We start from the raw sequence: 22,160 nt of genomic DNA, 5'->3' as shown, positions 1-22,160 counted from the left end.
TATGTCGGTGGTAAATTTATTCAACCAAATGCCTAGTTACTTAATACTACCAGAATGAAGACATGGTGGCATCATCAATTGCGTTTAATGACCAGACTGTCATCTGCCACCTACTGTAGTGTGATTTATGACACCATGTTGTTAGTTAGGTCTGGACAATATCTGATCAAAACGAGATAATCGGATTAGGCAGAACAAAGGGGCAATTAAACACCGGAATACAAAGGCTTAAACGATTTTAAGATTGATGCAAACAATCAAATGAAAACTATTGCATTTAATTTAATTAAATGTTTATTTAATGTGTCAACATGTTAGTTTTCCCGGACCAGGGTAAAAGTCCCTGCCCAGACAAATACCATTATGGTTAATTTGTAAATGTTCTTTATTTGGAATTGATCTATTTATTCATTGTGTTCAATCTTATTTGTTTCAGTAACGTAGAAAAATTTGTTGTTGCCATGTTGAAAAATAAAATCTAAATATAATCGTTTAAATTTAACTGATCACGCTCTATTTCTCCCCATTGATTGTATCTATCTTTTGACTACCAATATAGCCCGGATGTAAACACGCAGGTGCGCGTGACGTCACGCGTGAACTGGTCTATTGTAATAGTTTCATTTTTACTGCAGTTTACAAGCAGGTTCAAAGTCCGGAGGTCTATTGATTGCAAAGTATTAGTAATAGTTTAACAACAGACGCCCGCTCAATTGTTCGGGTAGATAAATCGGAATACGACACGATAACGCACATTTTACCACTATTAGAGATACTATTAGTTAACTGTTAACATAAGTGTTAGTGTACAAGTGTCGATTAGTTGTGCAATATTTATTTATTTCTTTAAAAAGCGTTCAGTGTTTTTGTTACTCCTATAAATATGAGGTCGATTTTGGGGTAGCTTACGTCTAATTATTTGGACTACGTTTTGAGTAAGTAAAATCCCGTGTTTGCGTTTATTAAGTACGCTATATTTATAAGGAATGACATTTTAGAGTATTTATCTCTTGTTTCAGACCAGAATAGGCAAGGTAGGACATGTTTTGGATGGCGGTCGCCATGTTGTTAATTCCGGAATGTTCGATGTCGATAAATTCATAATAATCAGTTATTAAATAAAGATAAAGACTTAAAAGCTTATTATTTCACATCTTTGAATGTTGGTATAATTTTTAATGTTAAAAAATAACCATAGCTTTGCTGTGAGCAGTAAAATCCTAACTTGTCAAATTTGTACAGGACAGTACTTAGCAGGTCTTTTTTATAGTTCTTCTTGAATGCGTTGTGATTCTACAGCGTACAGGTCATATTTCTTCCCGATAAAACCAAATTAAATGTCAATAACTTAAGTTTCAAGTGTCTCTAATCGAATTTAATCAACCTTAAACATCGTAACAAACACAATACCTTTTACCATTGATATCAATTTGCGTATTGTGTGTGGATAAATGCTCAAAACAAACAGTCGATAAAAAAACAAACATCAACAAACCAACAAACTAATTCTAAAAAAATTACAGATTCAACAATCGGTCTTGTAAATAAGACCCACAGGCTGGACCTTACAAAATTTTACAGGACATGTCCGTTGGTCCCGCCATGTTTGGCAGAGACTGTTTGTGCTTATTTTAATTAATTAAAAAACCCTTTGACTTAGTGCATTGCATCTCAAGGAACACATCCACTATAGCAGAACCCTGAAATAGTGGAAATAACTATGTTAGCGTTTCCGATCGCCAAAATCGCCAAAGGCGATTGAATCTTTCAGCTGGCGATTAAAGTTTAAAATGTGAATGAAAATGGCGATTGCAAAAAACCCCTGATATTTCTCTATAAGTATATAATATCCCCTACTTTTAAAGAGAACTCGGTACCGATTTCCACATGTAATCGCCATAAAAGCTCCAGGTGGTAATCATAAATGGATAGTCCATTGATAAGAGATAACCGGATGCCCTTATCGTATATTCAAGCCACATAACACAGTCATGTATGCTGACGGATGCATCACGGGAAATTTTCGGGTAACTTTCCAGTCGCCAAACTGTGATATTTAACGTCCAATCGGTTACGAGAATGTTTATGGAGGCGGAGTTATATAGCGATTATTATTTTTGATTGACGTCGGTCACAGAGTTAGCGTTGATTAACAATGAATCACAGTTGTAGCATTAATACGTGATATAAAACCAGTTAATAAAGCAGTTCATTCAAGGCATCATCATCACACCTATTTACCGTACTGTAAACAATCATTAATTATGAGAAGTTAACTGCAATTGGCGAGCAGTGAAAAATTACTTACGGCGAGTAAGTTGTGAAAAACAAAACCCGTTAATAATTTGATGCGGTAACAAATTAAATCCACTGCATGTATACTTTATAATGTCTATTTGTAGAACTAATTTACACCGTTTTTCTACAGCCACGTGATAATAACTATTCACCATGCATTAATACTGGTATGCCATGTAAAATCCGTGTTATAAGAAAGAGCGCGAAATTATTGCTGCCGTCTGCAATGCCAAGTTCTACGCATGCAAAGCATTTTTTTTAACAGACGATGTGTAACTTAATATAGCCTAGCCAATCAGTACATGCATTATTTAAGACTTACATATTTACCGGTACGTTTCAATAAATTATATATTGCAACTATGGAAAAATATGTCAATTCAAGAATACATTGCAGTAAATGTATTTCTCAAGAATCAAGAAGCACCAGACTACGGCAAAAATTATTGGGAGAAGGGGGATGGCGAATAAGAGTTACGCAAGACCCACCAAATCAAAGACCGGGGCATATCTGAAAGTTCTAACATAAATCATATTTATATATTATATTTACATTGTATACTGTTTATGCCAGTGCATGAAAATATATAAATGAAAAAATAAAAAAACATAAAATTATTTGATTTCAGGTAACAAATAATTTATTTAAATGTGACTTCATTGATAATTTAATACAGTCATTGTTGATACCTATAGATTTATGATAATGATTATGTTGTTCATTGAGCAAATAAGGTTATAGTGCTGAAATTTGGCTACTTATTATTTTTCCTTAGCGCCAACCTAGTGTTTCTTCTCAGAAAACTGGCTTAAGTGTCTTACTAAGCTTTAGACTTTGAGTTTCAGTGCAATCAATCTAAAATATATTGGTCCAATTAAATAATAATTTGTAAAAAATAAACATTCTGCACAAATTCAATTATTTACTTTACATGTGTGCATGAATCATTTCAGTCTTGATGGTTAGTGAACTATGTCAAAAGCACCATATCTATGAAACACTTGTTTTTTGAATAGTTCAATGTTCCACAGAAATGATGCTGATGATAATTCTACACGATGATGAATTATTAGATATATTTCTAAATTCCATTTCCACCAACAATTCGGTTATTCCACTACCAGTTCACATGCTTCATACACAGTTGAAAATAACACTATTTCACTCAACAACCATGACACATGTACTCAATTTTTCAACTTTTCGCAATTAAAATTGTCTTCTACTGTTATTGTTGTTGTTGTACTTTTGAAAGTAGTTCGAAAGATGGCGACCATTAACCCAGAGATTGATTTATGAAATAAATCGTCTGCTGATCCAGAGTGTGTTCTTACCATACATTTATTAGCGGACATATCGCAAAAAATCTGGGATGCCAACCGTTATGTTTTGGGTAATTACTTATGTTGACTTTCACCATAACTGTCTTTAGTTGTTTTACTTTTATAATATGTTTAGTTACTTTACTAAACCACGTAACTGGGTCATGTTTTGGAGATTATTTTAATTGTATAATTCTTTAGTATATTGATTTTTTAGAAAATCATCTTCATAAAATGGATTTATTATGCCCCCCTTCGAAGAAGAGGGGGTATATTGCTTTGCTCATGTCGGTCGGTCGGTCGGTCCGTCCACCATGTGGTTGTCGGATGATAACTCAAGAACGCATACGCCTAGGATCATGAAACTTCATAGGTAGATTCAACATGACTCGCAGATGACCCCTATTGATTTTGAGGTCACTAGGTCAAAGGTCAAGGTGACCCGAAATAGTAAAATGGTTTCCGGATGATAACTTAAGAACGCATACGCCTAGGATCATGAAACTTAATGGGTAGATTGATCATGACTTGCAGATGACCCCTATTGATTTTGAGGTCACTAGGTCAAAGGTCAAGGTCACGGTGACCCGAAATAGTAAAATGGTTTCCGGATGATAACTCAAGAATGCATACGCCTAGGATCATGAAACTTCATGGGTAGATTGATCATGACTCGCAAATGACCCATATTGATTTTGAGGTCACTAGGTCAAAGGTCAAGGTCACGGTGACCCGAAATAGTAAAATGGTTTCCGGATGATAACTCAAGAATGCATACGCCTAGGATCATGAAACTTCATGGGTAGATTGATCAAGACTCGCAGATGACCCCCATTAATTTTGAGGTCACTAGGTCAAAGGTCAAGGTCACGGTGACCCGAAATAGTAAAATGGTTTTCGGATGATAACTCAAGAACGCATATGCCTAGGATCTTGAAACTTCATAGGTAGATTGATCATGACTCGCAGATGAACCCTATTGATTTTGAGGTCACAAGGTCAAAGGTCAAGGTCACGGTGACCCGAAATAGTAAAATGATTTTCGGATGATTACTCAAGAACGCTTTTGCCTAGGATCATGACACTTCATAGGTACATTGATTGTGACTCGCAGATGACCCCTATTGATTTTCAGGTCACTAGGTCAAAGGTCAAGGTCAAAGTGACAAAAAAAGTTTTCACACAATGGCTGCCACTACAACGGACAGCCCATATGGGAGGCATGCATGTTTTACAAACAGCCCTTGTTATTTTTTAAACTAATTTAATGTATTATGTTAAATTATATATTTTGTTATAGATTTCAATTGTAATGAAAAGTCTATGGATTAAAATGCATCTTTAATGGATCTGCCAGTGAAGTATGTAAACGAAGTTTGCTGTAACATGTACGAAATCGATTTCATACATTGTATATGGAAATACATACTGTATACATTAAATTATATTATTTAATGATTGTTTTCCGAAGCTTGTTTTTTAAATAAACTCGTGCAACCTGATAGCGTGATTCTCATATCACACCAATTTCCTCATCGGAAACACGACACGAGTGTATGTTATTCATAGTTAATTGTAGTAATACAGTGAGGTGTGCTTATTATCCCCATGTTTTTCGGAGAAAAAGTGGGGATATTGTGGTGATGTGCGTCTGTCCGTCCGTCCGTCCTGGCCACCTGCTCCTCCTACACTATTAGCACTAGAACCTTGAAACTTACATACATGGTAGCTATGAGCATATGTGCGACGATGACAGTGACGGAATTTTGATCTGACCCCTGGGTCAAAAGTTATGGGGGTTGGGGCGGGGCCGGGTCAGAGATTTTCACTCATTTTTTTTATGTTATTTTACATTAACTTCTTCATTTCTGCACCGATTTACTTCAAATTGATACTGAGCCTCTCTTATGACAATACGGTCAATCTCAACTATGCATGGCCCCATTACCAACCCTGGGGCGCCCCGGCCACAGAGCCACGCCCACCCAAAATTGCCTTTTACTATAATTTCTTCATTTCTACACCGATTCACTTCAAATTGATACTGAACCTCTCTTATGACAATACGGTCAATATCAGCTATGCATGGCCCCATTACACACCCTAGGGCACACCACCCACATAGGCCACGCCCACCCAAAATCGCCTTTTACTATAATTTCTTTATGAATGAAATACACTTTTATGAAGGGTGTTAAATTAAATTTGATTTTCTTAGGAAATACAAACGGTATCTGAGTGGTAATGGTTAAATATGATATGAATATTTTCTTAAAATCAAATAAGCTTTGTGGATGGGATCCATGAATTAACATTAATGCTAAACATTTATTATCCCCTTAATTATTGAATGTCTTTTCTGCAGGAACTTAGAGTGGAGGATTACCTAGCGGGACGCAAAGGACAGGAACTGCCATCAACAGGATTCGGATTCGCCTCCCCTGTCAGCTCGACCCAGCAGTCAGCGGCGTTCTCTCTCGAAGCCTCTAAATATACTGGATTTGGAACAACACGTAGGATATTGAATCTTTTAGTATTCACCCAGGGCTGGTTATTCTAGTCTGTAAAAAAAACAAAGTAATCATTGACACATTTGAATTCTGCTTCAGCAGTGACCAAATACATAACTTTCCCAAATGCTAAAATTCGACAATTTATTTCCATTTCTTAGTTTTGTTGATATATTTTAGAGGGCTAGGTCCTTTACCCAAACTAAGAAGAAAATCTGGAACTGAATCCCAACATGTGCTGTTTTAGCTCACCTGATTGCTCAGGTGAGCTTTTGTGATCGGTCTTTGTTGGTCATCTGTCCGTCCATCCATCCGTCCGTCGTCCACATTTGGTTTGTAAACACTTTAGAGGCCACATTTCTTGTCTGATCTTCATGAAACTTGGTCAGAAGATTTGTCCCAATGATACCTCGATCGAGTTTGAAACTGGGTCATGCTGGATCAAAAACTAGGTCACTAGGTCAAAAGAAGGAAAAACCTTGTAAACACTGTAGAAGTCACATTTCATGTCCAATCTTCATGTAACTTTGTCAAAATGTTTGTCTAAATGATATGTTGGTTTAGTTCAAAAGTGGTTCGGGTCTGTTAAAAAAAACATGGCTGCAAGTGGGCAGGGCAGTTTTCCTTATTTGGCTATAAAGAAACCTTTTAAGCACTCTAGAGGCAACATTTCTTGTCCGATCTTCATGAAACTTGGTCAGAAGATATGTCCCAATGATACCTAGATCGAGTTCGAAACTGAGTCGTGCTGGGTTAAAAACTATGTCACTAGGTCGAATAAAAGAAAAACCTTGTAAACACTGTAGAAGTCACATTTTAATCCCAATTTTCATGTTACTTTGTCAAAATATTTGTCTTAATGATATGTTGCTTCAGTTAAAAAGTGGTGCAGACACGTTGAAAAACATGGCCACCATTGGGAGGAGCAGTTTTCCTTATTTGGCTTTAGAGAAACTTTGCAAACACTCTAGAAGTCACAATTTTTGCCCAATCATCATGAAATTTGGTCAAAACGTTGGTTTTATAGATATCTCAAAAGGGTTTGAAAATGGTCCAGGTCGGTGAAAAAACATGGCCACCAGAGGCGGGGTAGTTTTCTCTATATGTACATAGTGAAAACATGTGAACACTCTAGAAGTCACATTTTTGGTCCATTCATGAAATTTAGTCAGAACATTTGTTTCCTCCATATGTGAGTTAAGTTAGACAATGGTTCCAGTCTGTTGAAAAACATGGCTGCCAGGGTGACGGGGCAGTTTTCATTATATTTATATAGTAAAAAAGGCCTGTGAACAGTCAAGGAGTCACATTTTTGCCCAATCATCAAAATGTTTGTCTTAATGATATGTTGGTTGAGTTCAAAAATGGTTTTGGTCCATTGAAAAACATGACCGCCAGGGGGCGGGGCAGTATTCCTTATATGGCTATAGAGAAACCTTGTGAACACTCTTAGAAGTCACAATTTTTGCCCAATCATCATGAAACTTGGTCAAAACATTTGTTATATTGATATCTCGGACGAGTTAAAAAATGGTCTAGATCGGTGAAAGAACATGGACTCCAGTGGGCGGGGCAGATTTCTTTATATGTATACAGTGAAAACATGTGAAAACTCTAGTCGTATTTATGGCCCAAGTTTCATGAAAGTTGGTCAGAACATTTTTTTTTCCTAGATACGAGAGTTGAGTTAAAAAATGGTTCCGGGCCGTTGAAAAACATGGCACCTAGGAGGGGGGTGCATTTTCCTTATATTAATATAGTAAAAAAAGCTTGTGAACACTCTACAAGTCATATTTTGCCCAATCATCATGAAACTTGGTGAAAACATTAGTTTTATTAGCTCTGCTGTTTTCGGAGAAAACCCGAGGTATTGTCATTGCCTGCTCGTCGTCCGCCGCCGTCGTGCTAAAACCTTTACATTGGCTCTAAAATCAAACTGCTTCCACCTACAACTTTGAAACTTTATATGTGGATGCACCTTGATGATTTCTACATGCCACACCCATTTTGGGGTCACTAGGTCAAAGGTCAAGGTCACTGTGATCTCTAAAAAAAAATATTCTGACAAGCTTCATTTATTAGCTCATCTATTTTTTGAAAAAAATTTATGAGCTATTGTCATCACCTTGGCGTCGGCGTCGGCGTTGGCGTCGGCGTCCGGTTAAGTTTTGCGTTTAGGTCCACTTTTCTCACAAAGTATCAATGCTATTGCATTCAAACTTGGTACACTTACTTACTATCATGAGGGGACTGGGCAGGCAAAGTTAGATAACTCTGGCATGCATTTTGACAGAATTATGTGCCCTTTTTATACTTAGAAAATTGAAAATTTTGGTTAAGTTTTGCGTTTAGGTCCACTTTTCTCAGAAAGTATCAATGCTATTGCATTCAAACTTGGTACACTTACTAACTATCATGAGGGGACTGGGCAAGCAAAGTTAGATAACTCTGGCGTGCATTTTGACAGAATTATTTTCCCTTTTTATACTTAGAAAATTGAAAATTTTGGTTAAGTTTTGTGTTTAGGTCCATTTTATTCCTTAAGTATCAAAGCTATTGCTTTCATACTTGCAACACTTACTAACTATCATAAGGGGACTGTGCAGGCAAAGTAATATAACTCTGACTGGCATTTTGACAGAATTATGTGCCCTTTTTATACTTAGAAAATTGAAAATTTGGTTAAGTTTTGTGTTTAGGTCCATTTTATTCCTAGAGTATCAAAGCTATTGCTTTCATACTTGCAACACTTATTAACTATTATAAGGGGACTGTGCAGGCAAAGTTATGTAACTCTGACTGACATTTGGACGGAATTATGGGCCCTTTATACTTAGAAAATTGAAAATTTGGTCAAGTTTTGTGTTTTGGTTCACTTTACCCCTAAAGTATCATAGATATTGCTTTCATACTTTGAACACTCGCAAACTATCATAAGGGTACAGTAAAAGGACAAGTTGCATAACTCTGGTTGTCATTTTTACAGAATTATGGCCCTTTTTTGACTTAGTAACTTTGAATATATGGTTACATTTTGTGTTTCGATCCACTTTACTTCTTAAGTATCAACGCTATTGCTTTCAAACTTCAAATACTTTCATGCTATCATGAGGTTACTGTACCTGGCAAGTTGAATTTTACCTTAACCTTTAAATGACCTTGACTCTCAAGGTCAAATTATTAAATTTTGCTAAAATTGCCATAACCTCTTTATTTATGATTAGATTTGATTGATACTTTGACAAAGCTACTCTTACCTGACATACCACAATAGACTCCACCCAAACCATCCTCCGTGCCCCACCCTCCCCCCCCCTCCCCCCCTCCCCCCCTCCCCCCTATTTTTTTTTTAAGATTATCTCACAAATTACCACACACACCCTCACACTATACCCCCCCCCACCCCACCCCCCCCCAATTTTTTTTTTGAAACGGTTAAAAGCACAAATATTTATTTTTATTATTTTATGTTTGAAATAGCATCAACCACAATAGACTCCACCCAAACCATCCCCCGTGCCCTCCCCCCACCCCCCCTAATTTTTTTTTAAAGATAATCTCACAAATGACCACCACACCCTCACACTATACCCCCCCCCCACCCCCCAAATTTTTTTTTTAAACGGTGAAAAAACACAAATATTTATTTTTATTATTTTATGTTTGAAATACCGTCCAACCATCGCACCCAAGAATCCCCCCCCACCTCCCCTCCCCCCCAATTTTTTTTTTTTTTTTAAGATCATCTCACAAATTACCACCACACCCTCACACTTTACCCCCCCCACCCCACCCCCCAATTTTTTATTTTTTTTTAAAACAGTTAAAAAACACAAATATTTATTTTTATTATTTTATGTTTGAAATACCGTCCAACCATCGCACCCAAGAATCCCCCCCACACCCCCACCCCCCACCCCCCCACCCCCGAATTTTTTATTTTTTTTTCGCATTTTTGGAAGATAATGTAATAAATGTCCACACCCGCACACTATACACACCCCTTCACCTTTAAAAAGAAAATAGATGAGCGGTCTGCACCCGCAAGGCGGTGCTCATGTTAAAAAAATGCACCCGCAGCCGAGCGTTGGCACCGGTTATGCGGTGCTCTTGTTTATATCTCAGATGAGTTCGAAAATGGTCCAGATTGGTCTAAAAACATGGCCACCAGGGGATAGAGGGGGGCCGTTTTCCTTATATGACTATCATATAATAGAAAAACTTTGTGAACACTCTAGAAGTCACATTTTTTTGCCTAATCATCGTGAAACTTAGTCAAGAAATTGGTTTTATGATATCTTGGGCAAGTTGGACCTTAATCAGTTTGTACAGATGAACATTTATTATTGTATTTTAATTGCAATCATCTTTAACATTTTAGATGACAATTTGCCATTACCGTTTACGTGTGCTTATAAGACGCATTTTTAAGACAAAAATGAATAAGTTAAAGTGGGGGTCGCGTCTTATAAGCGAGATACTTGTGAAAATAAGCGAAATTTTTCAAAATATCGAGTTTACTGGGCTTACGCTGGCCAAGTTGGACACTTGTCAATTGTTTTGAATCATCGCGGCAGCCATTTGCATTTTCTCTTAAGTCTGTATTTGCCCGTACCGTCTATCGGAACGCTATGTTCAGTTACCAATTTACTTGAAATAAAATGTATCGTTATTGATTTTGTTGTCTATTATTTTTTATTTGAATTTTGTTATTTTGGGGTCGTAAGGCGTTATATTGTCCATGGTTTTACTTGAAAAGTTTGTATCACCCGATTGTCTGCGCGCGACGTCGTTAAATGTCTTATAAATTGGACATAATAGTATACGTGTGTAAGCGGCGACACGATGCCAAACATTCTTAAAATAACAGCAAAATCAGTTCGCAGTTTGAAACTGTTAATTGTTAAATAAACACGCGATTACAAGTGCTTCTTGACAATTTGTATCACCTGATCTTCTTTGTTCAGGGCTGGTAATTGTCAATAAAGACATAATTGGCAATAAGGGTATCGTCTGAAAATAGTTACCAGTTTGCAGCTGTCAATTGTTAAATAAACACGTTCATTCAGACGACCCCCTTATGCCGATGTCACCTTATTTATTAGGGACCCACGACAGCGGGAGCAAAGAGCGACCACATGCAATTATCCACAGGTGGCTTTCTTCTTGACCCGTGATTTTACTCTATCACGCGATTGACTAATTTTTAGCTCATCTATTTTTTGAAAAAAAATTATGAGCTATTGTCATCACCTTGGCGTTGGCGTCGGCGTCCGGTTAAGTTTTGCGTTTAGGTCCACTTTTCTCAGAAAGTATCAATGCTATTGCATTCAAACTTGGTACACTTACTTACTATCATGAGGGGACTGGGCAGGCAAAGTAAGATAACTCTGGCGTGCATTTTGCCAGGATTATGTGCCCTTTTTATACTTACGAAAATTGAAAATTTTGGTTAAGTTTTTTGTTTAGGTCCATTTTATTCCTTAAGTATCAAAGCTATTGCTTTCATACTTGCAACACTTACTAACTATCATAAGGGGACTGTGCAGGCAAAGTAATGTAACTCTGACTGGCATTTAGACAGAATTATGTGCCCTTTTTATACTTATAAAGTTGAAAATTTGGTTTAGTTTTGTGTTTAGGTCCACTTTATTCCTACAGTATCAAAGCTATTGCTTTCATATTTGCAACACTTATTAACTATCATAAGGGGACTGTGCACGCAAAGATATGTAACTCTGACTGGCATTTGAACGGAATTATGGGCCCTTTATACTTAGAAAATTGAAAATTTGGTTAAGTTTTGTGTGTTGGTCCACTTTACCCCTGAAGTATCATAGATATTGCTTTCATACTTGGAACACTCGCAAACTATCATCATGAGGGTACAGTAAAAGGACAAGTTGAATAACTCTGGTTGTCATTTTTACGGAATTATGGCCCTTTTTTGACTTAGTAACTTTGAATATTTGGTTAAATTTTGTGTTTTGATCCACTTTACTTCTAAAGTATCAAGGCTTTTGCTTTCAAACTTCAAATATTTTCATACTATCATACGGTTACTGTACCTGGCAAGTTGAATTTTACCTTGACCTGTGAATGACCTTGACTCTCCAGGTCAAATTATTAAATTTTGCTAAAATTGCCATAACTTCTTTATTTATGATAAGATTTGATTAATACTTTGACAAAACTACTCTTACCTGACATACCACAATAGACTCCACCCAAACCATCCCCCATGCCCTCCCCCCCCCCCCCGAATCTCCCCCCCCCTACAATTTTTTTATTTTTTTTAAGATCATCTCACAAATGACCACCAAACCCTCACACTATACCCCCCACCCCCCAAAAAAAACGGTTAATAACACAAATAATTATTTTTATTATTTTCTGTTTGAAGTACCGTCCAACCATCGCACCCAAGAATCCCCCCCCCACCCACCCCTCCCCCCCCCCTCCCCGAATTCCCCCCCCCCTATTTTTTTTTTTAAGATCATCTCACAAATGACCACCACACCCTCACACTATACCCCCCCCACCCCCCCAATTTTTAACCAGGTTTTCTGAAGGAAAAAACTGGTTATTAGATTGGCGAATGCGGGCGGGCTGGCTGGCGGGCTGGCGGGCGGGCGGAACAAGCTTGTCCAGGCCATAACTTTGGCGTTCATTGTGAGATTTTAAAATCATTTGGCACATTTGTTAACCATCATTAGACGGTGTGTCGCGCGAAAAAATTACGTCAATATCTCCAAGGTCAAGGTCACACTTTGAGTTCAAAGGTAAAAAATAGCCATAAATGAGCTTGTCTGGGCTATAACTATGTCATTCATTATGAGAATTTAAAATCATTTCGCACATTTGTTCACCATCATGGGACGGTGTGTCGCATGAAAGAATCACGTCAATATCTCCAATGTCAAGGTCGCCACGACTAAAAATAGATTTATTTTAAAACAAACTTACAAAGGGGGTTAATTTTGTTTGTTCATTTCAAAAGTTCAGTTTGAGTTGTCTCCCTTTATCAGATTTTTTTTACAATGAAAACCTGGTTTTGTGCCAATTTTGTCCCTTGTTTTTTTTGAAACGGTTAAAAAACACAAATATTTATTTTTTTTCGCATTTTTGGAAGATAATGTAATAAATGTCCACACCCCCACACTATACACCCCTCTTCACTCCACCCCTCCCTCCTTTGTGATTGAAAATGAGAGTCCCTTCACCTTTAAAAAGAAAATAGATGAGCGGTCTGCACCCGCAAGGCGGTGCTCTTGTATGAAAGTAGGCATTACCTATAGACAATGGGCGTAAAATTTGCATTATCAAGGTAATCTATATCTGCCTCTTAGTTTTCAATACCCGTCAAACAATACAATTATATTTACAAATTACAACTACTGGAATCGTCAAAATGAAACGCAAACGTAACTCTTATGATCTCAAACTCAATGGATGGTACACAGGACGACGAGTTGTTTGATGATCTTGTGGAAAAGCGCGATCAATCTGAGGATGTATCGGTCTGTGCAAAGGTTAGTGATTGCTACGATGATGATTATGATATCGGCGACTGGATTTACGATGAATATCTCACTAGTGAGGATCTCTACGAACTGTTCGGTGAGAGCGATTTTAAGATGACTGATACGATCAATTACGAACGTTATATGTTTGAAATTGTTATGGCAAATTGATTAAATACGCGATTGTTAGAAATTGTGTTAATTTGATAATTATTTTTACTGTATGAATAATACTTGAAAATAAATTAAAACCTACTTATATTTCATGAAATAAACAAATATTATTTACTTTGTTGTTTGATTGTTTTATTTTTCGGACTTGCGTGAATTACAATTGTATGCAGCGCGAGTTTGAAAAATTCTCAATGTGTTTCTTCGATGAAAACGGCAAAATTTGACCGCATCTTACACGTGGGTCAGTCTTAAATCCACCGATTAAAAAATCCGAAATCGGGGTTTGTCTTATAAGCGAGGGCGTCTTATAAGCGCACGTATACGGTAATACATGCAATAGTTACCACTCATTGTCAGTTTGTAAAAGTATTTGATGGTTTTTAAATGTATTAAATGTCTGTTGAACCCAGCAACCCAGTAATATCCAGTAATAACCAACAACTTCCCATCCACTCTTCAATTAAAAGTTAAACGATGCTATCTGTTCAAAACGTTATATTAAACACATTGTTTGTTGACAGGGGGGACTGTTTGGTAATAAGACAGCATTTGGCACACAGACTACGGCCTCGACCAGTTTTGGTTCTGAATCAATGACTGGTTCCAACCTGTCCTCTGAGCCAATCTCAACCTCCCCCGCATTGTATTGGGTATTCACCACGGAAACCACCCAGCCTACTGGCTGTGGTGCAAGTAAGATTTTAATAAGTTTGAGAGGCAGTTGTGTTTTATTTTAATTAACTATCAGATATTGAGCTGCTATTTGGTATGCCAGTCTATCTACATGACCTACAGATGAAGTGTGAAATAAGTTCAGGTCCATTGATTTCTGGCAAAGTAATGGCCTTGAATTTTAGAAATTAACTCTTCTATAATCTGATTTATTGAGGTTTTTTACTCAACACTTTCAGATATTGAGCTGTTTTTAGCTCATCTATTTTTTGAAAAAAAAAGAACTATTGTCATCACCTTGGCGTCGGCGTCCGGTTAAGTTTTGCGTTTAGGTACACTTTTCTCATAAAGTATCAATGCTATTGCATTCAAACTTGGTACACTTACTTACTATCATGAGGGGACTGGGCCGGCAAAGTTAGATAACTCTGGCTTGCATTTTGACAGAATTATATGCCCTTTTTATACTTAGAATTTGAAAATTTTGGCTAAGTTTGGTGTTTAGGTGCATTTTATTCCTTAAGTATCAAAGCTATTGCTTTCATACTTGCAACACTTACTAACTATCATAAAGGGACTGTGCAGGCAAAGTAATATAACTCTGACTGGCATTTTGACAGAATTATGTGCCCTTTTTATACTTAGAAAATTGAAAATTTGGTTAAGTTTTGTGTTTAGGTCAATTTTTTTCCTAAAGTATCAAAGCTATTGCTTTCATACTTGCAACACTTACTAACTATCGTAAGGGGACTGTGCAGGCCAAGTTATGTAACTCTTACTGGCATTTTGACGGAATTATGGGCCCTTTATACTTGAAAATTTGGTTAAGTTTTGTGTTTTGGTCCACTTTACCCCTAAAGTATCATAGATATTGCTTTCATACTTGGAACACTCGCAAACTATCATAAGGGGACAGTAATGGACAAGTTACATAACTCTGGTTGTCATTTTTACGGAATTATGGCCCTTTTTTGACTTTGTAACTTTGAATATATGCTTTCATTTTGTGTTTATTTTAAGACATAAATGCATAGTTAGAAAGAACACAAAACAAAATTAAAAGTACACATTCATTTTATTCATTTTTGTATGAATACTGTTAAATAACATGTAATGGTAATTTAGTGTAATATTTTGGTAGTTTATTGACCGCAGTAATAGATAGTTAGAATTCCACTGGTTTTCAAGAGTTGCCACATGGAAATTTTGAAAAATCTAGACATCAATGACAGGATGGTGTAACGCTTGCTTAAAGTAATTACAATTTATTATTGTTATTTTACATATGTACCACGCATAATCTAGTATATATATAGCTCCATATATACTATATCCAACCTCCATTGAAAATATCAATACTCCTCAGTATATATTTATCTCCATATATACTGTCCAATCTCCATGTATTATACTCCTGAGTATATATATAGCTCCATATATACTGTGTATAATACTCCTCGTATATACTCCATGTATATACTTATCTCCATAAATCCGCTTCGGGTCGCCTTTGTCCGAGCCGACCCAAAGCATCTAAATGCAAACTTAAGAATGAACATTTTGAAATGAAATTTTGTGAAATGTGCCAAATATAGGATGGCTTCCCTCCAAAACTGATTATCTCCAAAAGGAGCCATATTAAGGAGAGGAGAACCACCCATGCCTATATAAAATATTGTTAACTTGTGAAATAATTTATAATTGTTGACAGTGACACCATCCCATCATGAGCGGCCTAGAATTTTCCGTCGATATGTAACTGCGGCACCTAACAAAGATTAAAATATATAAAATAGTAACCTTTTATATGAACAAGCATTTAATAGAAGCAAACACAGTTTCTACATTCATCTTTAGTATTTGATATTAGCAAACACATGATCTCCATAAAACACAGACAGTTCTCCAAAGAAATTTTGGTAGTGATGGAGTCTTTGCAACAGTGAAATCAGTGTTCAGATCCAATCGTCACCAGGTCTGCTGCAGAGGTTTGAGCAACACTTGCATCTCAGCAGCGTGTAGGTTTTTGATGTTTTTGGTGACCATCTGGAACTGTTGCCTGTGCATGGAGCCATGGCATGTTTTCTGAAACATAAATCTCAAGCGCAGAGAAAGTAGGATTCATACAAAGCATCCAACAAAACAATATTTTTTCTGGAATAAGTATGAAATTCAATAATATCATGAATGGGTGTGGCGGGTGGGTTTTTAAAAATTTCAGTTTTTTCTGTAGGTTGAAGCCTTGGAATATACATATAGTATGCCCAAGATACTCTCCCTTGAAGGGTCCACATTTCTGCTAAAATAAACTGGGTTTTATTGTTTAATACAATAACCCACATTATTTTAAGACATTAGATCCACTTTACTTCTAAAGTATCAAGGCTATTGTTTTTAAACCTTAAATACTTTCATGCTATCATGAGGGTACTGTACCTGGCAAGTTGAATTTTACCTTGACCTTTGAATGACCTTGCCTCTTAAGGTCAAATTATTAAATTTTGCTAAAATTGCCATAACTTGTTTATTTATGATTAGATTCGATTGATACTTTGACAAAACAACTCTTACCTGACATACCACAATTGACTCCGTCCAAACCACCCCCCTCAATCCTCCCACCATTATTTTTTTTATTATTATTAAAGATCATCTAATAAATGACCACCACAGCCTCACACTACTATACCCCCCCACCCCAAAAAAATATGCTCCCGGTAGGGTGGCATACAGCAGTTGAAATGTCTGTCTGTCCGAAAAAAACTTTAAAATTGGCCATAACTTTTTCACTTTTAAGATAGCAACTTGATATTTGGCATGCACAAGTATCTCATGGAGCTGCACATTTTGAGTGGTGAAAGGTCAAGGTGAAGGTCATCCTTCAAGGTCAAATGTTAAATTTATGGTGTCTGTCCGTCCGAAAACTATAACATTGGCCATAACTTTTTTGATATTGAAGATAGCAACTTGATAATTGGCATGCATGTGTATCTCATGAAGCTACACATTTTGATTGGTGGAAGTTCAAGGTCAAAGTCATCCTTCAAGGTCAAATTTTTTTTTTTTTATTCAAAGCGGCGTTCTCATGAAGCTGCACATTTTGAGTGGTGGAAGTTCAAGGTCATCCTTCAAGGTCAAGGTCATCCTTCAAGGTCAAAGGTCAAAAAACTAATACAATTTTCAAGGTGTTATCATGAAGCTGCACATTTTGAGTGGTGGAAGGTCAAGGTCATCCTTCAAGGTCAAAGGTAAAAAAAAATATCCAAAGCGGCGTTATCATGAAGCTGCAAATTTTGAGTGGTGTAGGTTCAAGGTCAAGGTCATCCTTCAAGGTCAAGGTCATCCTTCAAGGTTAAAGGTCAAACAAAATAAAAAAAATCAAAGCGGCGTTATCATGAAGCTGCACATTTTGAGTGGTGGAAGTTCAAGGTCAAGGTCATCCTTCAAGGTTAAAGGTAAAAAAATAATCATTTCAAAGCGGCGTTATCTTGAAGCTGCACATTTTGAGTGGTGGAAGTTCAAGGTCAAGTTCATCCTTCAAGGTCAAGGTCATCCTTCAAGGTAAAAAAATATATTTCAAAGCGGCCTCTTCATAAAGCTGCACATTTTGAGTGGTGGAAGTTCAAGGTCAAGGTCATCCTTCAAAGTCAAAGGTAAAAAAATAAATTTAAAAAAATCAAAGCGTCGCAATAGGGGGCATTGTGTTTCTGACAAACACATCTCTTGTTTATTTCAAACATTTAAAAAAAACACACATATTTATTTTTATTTTATTTTTGAAATACTGTCAAACCATCCCACCCAAAAATCCCCCCCCCCAAAAAAAATTGCATTTTTTTGCATTTTTGGAAGATATTGTAAGAAATGACCACACCCCCACACTATACACCCCTCTCCACTCCACCCCTCCCTCCTTTGTGATTGAAATTGAGATAGGTCCCTACACATTTTAAAAGAAAAATAGACGAGGGGTCAGCACCCGCAAGGCCGGCTCTTGTTAGGTATTTGATTCTACCAACATGACTAACAGATGAAGTGTGAAATTCTTCTATAACCTTTTTCCGGATTTTTTTCACGCAAAGCTTTCAGATATTGAGCTGTTTTTAGGTATTTGAGTCTACCAACATGGCTTACAGATGAAGTGTGCGTTTTGTTCTGGTCCATTGAATTTTAGCGAAGTTATGGGCCTTGTTTTCTGATATCATATGATCCTCGGTCTGGGAGAACGGGTTTGATGCATGTGCGGAATCTTTTATGCCGGATTAGCCTGTGCAGTCGGTACTGGCTTATCAGGGACAATACTTTCCCCCTAAACTGGATTTTTGCTTAAAAGAGACTTATTTTAAACAAAAAAGACAATTTGAGATCAAAAGTCTGCACAAGCTGATATGGAACAACACTTTACACACATGCATGAAGCCCAGTATTCCCAGAGCGAGGCTCATTTTGGTTTAAATGTGTCTTGAATTCTGTATGGAATCCACTTTTCAGGGTGCGGGGGTCAGGCCCAGCAGCCAGGTACATTGGCAAAGTTTATTCCGATTGCGGGCACGGATACAATGGTAAACAAAGGTACCACCCGGACCATCAATACGCGGCTCCAGTGTATCACAGCCATGAAGGAGTATGAGAATAAAAGTTTGGAGGTATGGCTGGAACTGGACTGAATTTTGATTTAAATTTTGAATTAAAGTTTCCTTTAACCCTTTTCTGCTTAGAAGCAAAGTGAAGATAGCAATATGCAAACAGCATAAACCAGAACAGCCTGCAATTAACTTGCAGCTTGTTCAGGTTTATGTTGTTTGCTGCTCATCAGTTTCTCAGGATTTGCAATGAAATGAAATACACTTTTAAGAAGGGTGTTAAATTAAATTTGATTTTCTTAGGAAATACAAACGGTATCTGAGTGGTAAGGGTTAAAAATGATATGAATAGTTTCTTAAAATCAAATAAGCTTTGTGGATGGGATCCCTGAATTAACATTATTGCTAAACATTTATTATCCCCTTAATTATTGAATGTCTTTTCTGCAGGAACTTAGAGTGGAGGATTACCTAGCGGGACGCAAAGGACAGGAACTGCAAACAACAGGATTCAGAATCGCCTTCCCTGTCACGTCGACCCAGCAGTCAGCGGCGTTCACTCTCGAAGCCTCTGAACATACTGGATTTGGAACAACAAGTAGGATATTGAATCATTTAGTATTCACCCAGGGCTGGTTAGGCTAATCTGTAAATAACCCAAAGTAATCATTGACACATTCAAACTCTTGAGCTTTTTTCTTTCTTCAGCAGTGACCAAATACATAACTTTCGCAAATGTTTACATTGGATAATTTATATCCCTTTCTCATTTTTATGCTCCCGGATCGAAAGATTGGGGGGAAAATGGTTTTCCGCCTGTCTGTCTGTCTGTCTGTCCGTCCGTCCGTCATTGTGTGTGTCCCAAAACTTTAACCAAAACTTTAAACTTCTTAAAAGTTTGGTCATAACTTTTTATGCCCCCGGATCGAAAGATCGGGGGTATATTGTTTTTGGTCTGTCTGTCTGTCATTGTGTCTGTCAGTCAGTCATTGCACATGTATGTGTGTGTCCCAAAACTTTAATCACGATTAAAGTTTTGCAATAACTTTTGCAATATTGAAGATAGCAACTTGATCTTTGGAATGCATTTGTATCTCATTGAGCTGCACATTTTGAGTGGTGAAAGGTCAAAGTCATCCTTCAAGGTCAAAGGTCAAATTGATGACTTCAATGCGGCGCAATAGGGGGCATTGTGTTTCTGACAAACACATCTGTTGTTGAATATTGAAGATAGCAACTTACTTGATATTTGGCATGCATGTGTATCTCATAAAGTTGCTTATTTTGAGTGGTGAAAGGTCAAGGTCATTCTTCGAGGGCAAAAGTCAAAAAATACAATCCAATGAAAGTTATAATCTTTAAAAGGGAGATTATTTGTAAACCTATCAAATGATACATTGAAATTTAGTTTCAAAGCGTCGCAATAGGGGGAATTGTGTTTCTGACAAACAAATCTCTTGTTGTTGATATATTATGAAGGGCTGTGTCTTTTACAAAAACTTTGAAAAAAATCTGGAATATAATCCAACATGGGCTATTACTTATGTTATGCCAGAATAAATAATATGAGAAGACTGCAATAAAAATGTTTGTGTCAAACTAGTATTTTGCAACATGTCGGCTAACGCCCTCATCAGGTAAAAATGCAAATAACAAACTGGCACTGCGCGATGCAATAACGTCAATTTGGCGGATAGAATGTATAGGTTTTAGCTCTGTTTTTTTTTAAAGAAAACCCGAGGTATTGTCATAGCCAGCTCGTCGTGTTGTCCGCCGTCCACGTCGTGCTAAACCCTCAACATTTGCTCTTAAATCAAAGTGCTTCCACCTACAACTTTGAAACTTCATATGTAGATGCACCTTGATGAATTCTACACATCACACCCATTTTGGGGTCACTAGGTCAAAGGTCAAGGTCACTGTGACCTGTAAATAAATAAAAAATTCTGACAAGCTTTCATTTATTCAAAACTGCACCCGTAGCCGAGCGTGGCATCTGTTATGCGCTGCTCTTGTTTATAGATGCTCCAGTGTAAAATAACATACTGGTAAATTCCGTCAGACCTCTGTCAATGCAAGTGAAAATGTTTTTGGCAAGTTAATATGTATGTTATTTGTTTTTGACTGGCGGGTTAAATAAAGTCCATGCAAGTAAGGTTACGAGATTACCAGACCTGTGGTTGGTATGCAGTTTTTTTACATTAAATACTTGAAAAAATGATGTACATATATATTTTATAATAGCACACAGTTTTAATGTCATAAATACTGACCTGTTATCTCATGCTTCTCCTTTCCAAGGAGAATTAACTCATCCGGAATTTTAACTGGGAATCCGCCACCTCAATACCGTAATACAGGCCAGGTTAAACATAGTGCAATGCAACCTAGCCAAAAATCGGTAACCAACCCTCAATATTCTTTCCGGATCGACCTGGTGTAAACAGGTCTTTTACGGCTCTGAATTAAAATATTGTTTTTCGATTTGTTTCACTTGGTTGATTGGGGTTTTGAATAGATAAATTGTGTTATTTATCTTCGTATTTCTCATTCGGATTATTTTGTGTGGATTTAATGGATTTTGTTTCATTTGTAAAAGGTAAGCCATGCTTGTTTTTATCGAACAATGGTTTATTTCTACCATGCTGGGTGTTTTTAGGCGCGAACGACCACGTGCAAAACGTGCTCTTCTAATACATTGCTAGAACGTGCAAAGCATGTTCTTCTTATGTGTTAAGAGATCGTGCAAAGCGTGTTCTTCTATTGACAGATTGTTTATCATTTGCCATTGTGTGCAATAATGATTCTAACGTTCCGTATGACAATCTAATTGATCGTCATTTCATTTTTCATCTGTTTTGAAGTAAACTTTCGTTTGATTTATGATCTACGGCAGTATTATTATAATTTTCATTATGGTCAAATAATGATTTTATGTGCCGTATGATAATCTGGTCTGTGACCAGTTTATGGTTGAATATGTTTTGCTCTTGTTTTTCATATATTCGACTACATGAATGTCGCAGAAACAAGAGTGGATAAATACCCGGTGACTTCGCAGACCATGGATGATAGTT

At 36.9% G+C, this 22,160-nt stretch overlaps 1 protein-coding gene across 1 annotated transcript in view; it reads left to right on the top strand.

Moving 5' to 3' along the window:
- Positions 1 to 781: 781 nt before the first annotated feature.
- Positions 782 to 22,160, top strand: part of LOC127839535 (uncharacterized) — a 101,623-nt gene continuing 80,244 nt past the window's right edge. The window contains exons 1-4 of the mRNA XM_052367927.1: positions 782 to 935; positions 5,987 to 6,134; positions 18,992 to 19,146; positions 19,534 to 19,681. Coding sequence (XP_052223887.1) covers positions 19,060 to 19,146; positions 19,534 to 19,681 — 235 coding nt within the window. The 5' untranslated portion in view covers positions 782 to 935; positions 5,987 to 6,134; positions 18,992 to 19,059. The remainder of the gene's footprint in view (positions 936 to 5,986; positions 6,135 to 18,991; positions 19,147 to 19,533; positions 19,682 to 22,160) is intronic.

Source organism: Dreissena polymorpha, chromosome 7 (genome assembly GCF_020536995.1).
Source record: "Dreissena polymorpha isolate Duluth1 chromosome 7, UMN_Dpol_1.0, whole genome shotgun sequence".
NCBI classification, from domain to species: domain Eukaryota; kingdom Metazoa; phylum Mollusca; class Bivalvia; order Myida; family Dreissenidae; genus Dreissena; species Dreissena polymorpha.
The sequence above is the reverse complement of the archived record's forward strand: the minus strand, read 5'-3'. Positions and strand labels throughout refer to the sequence as shown.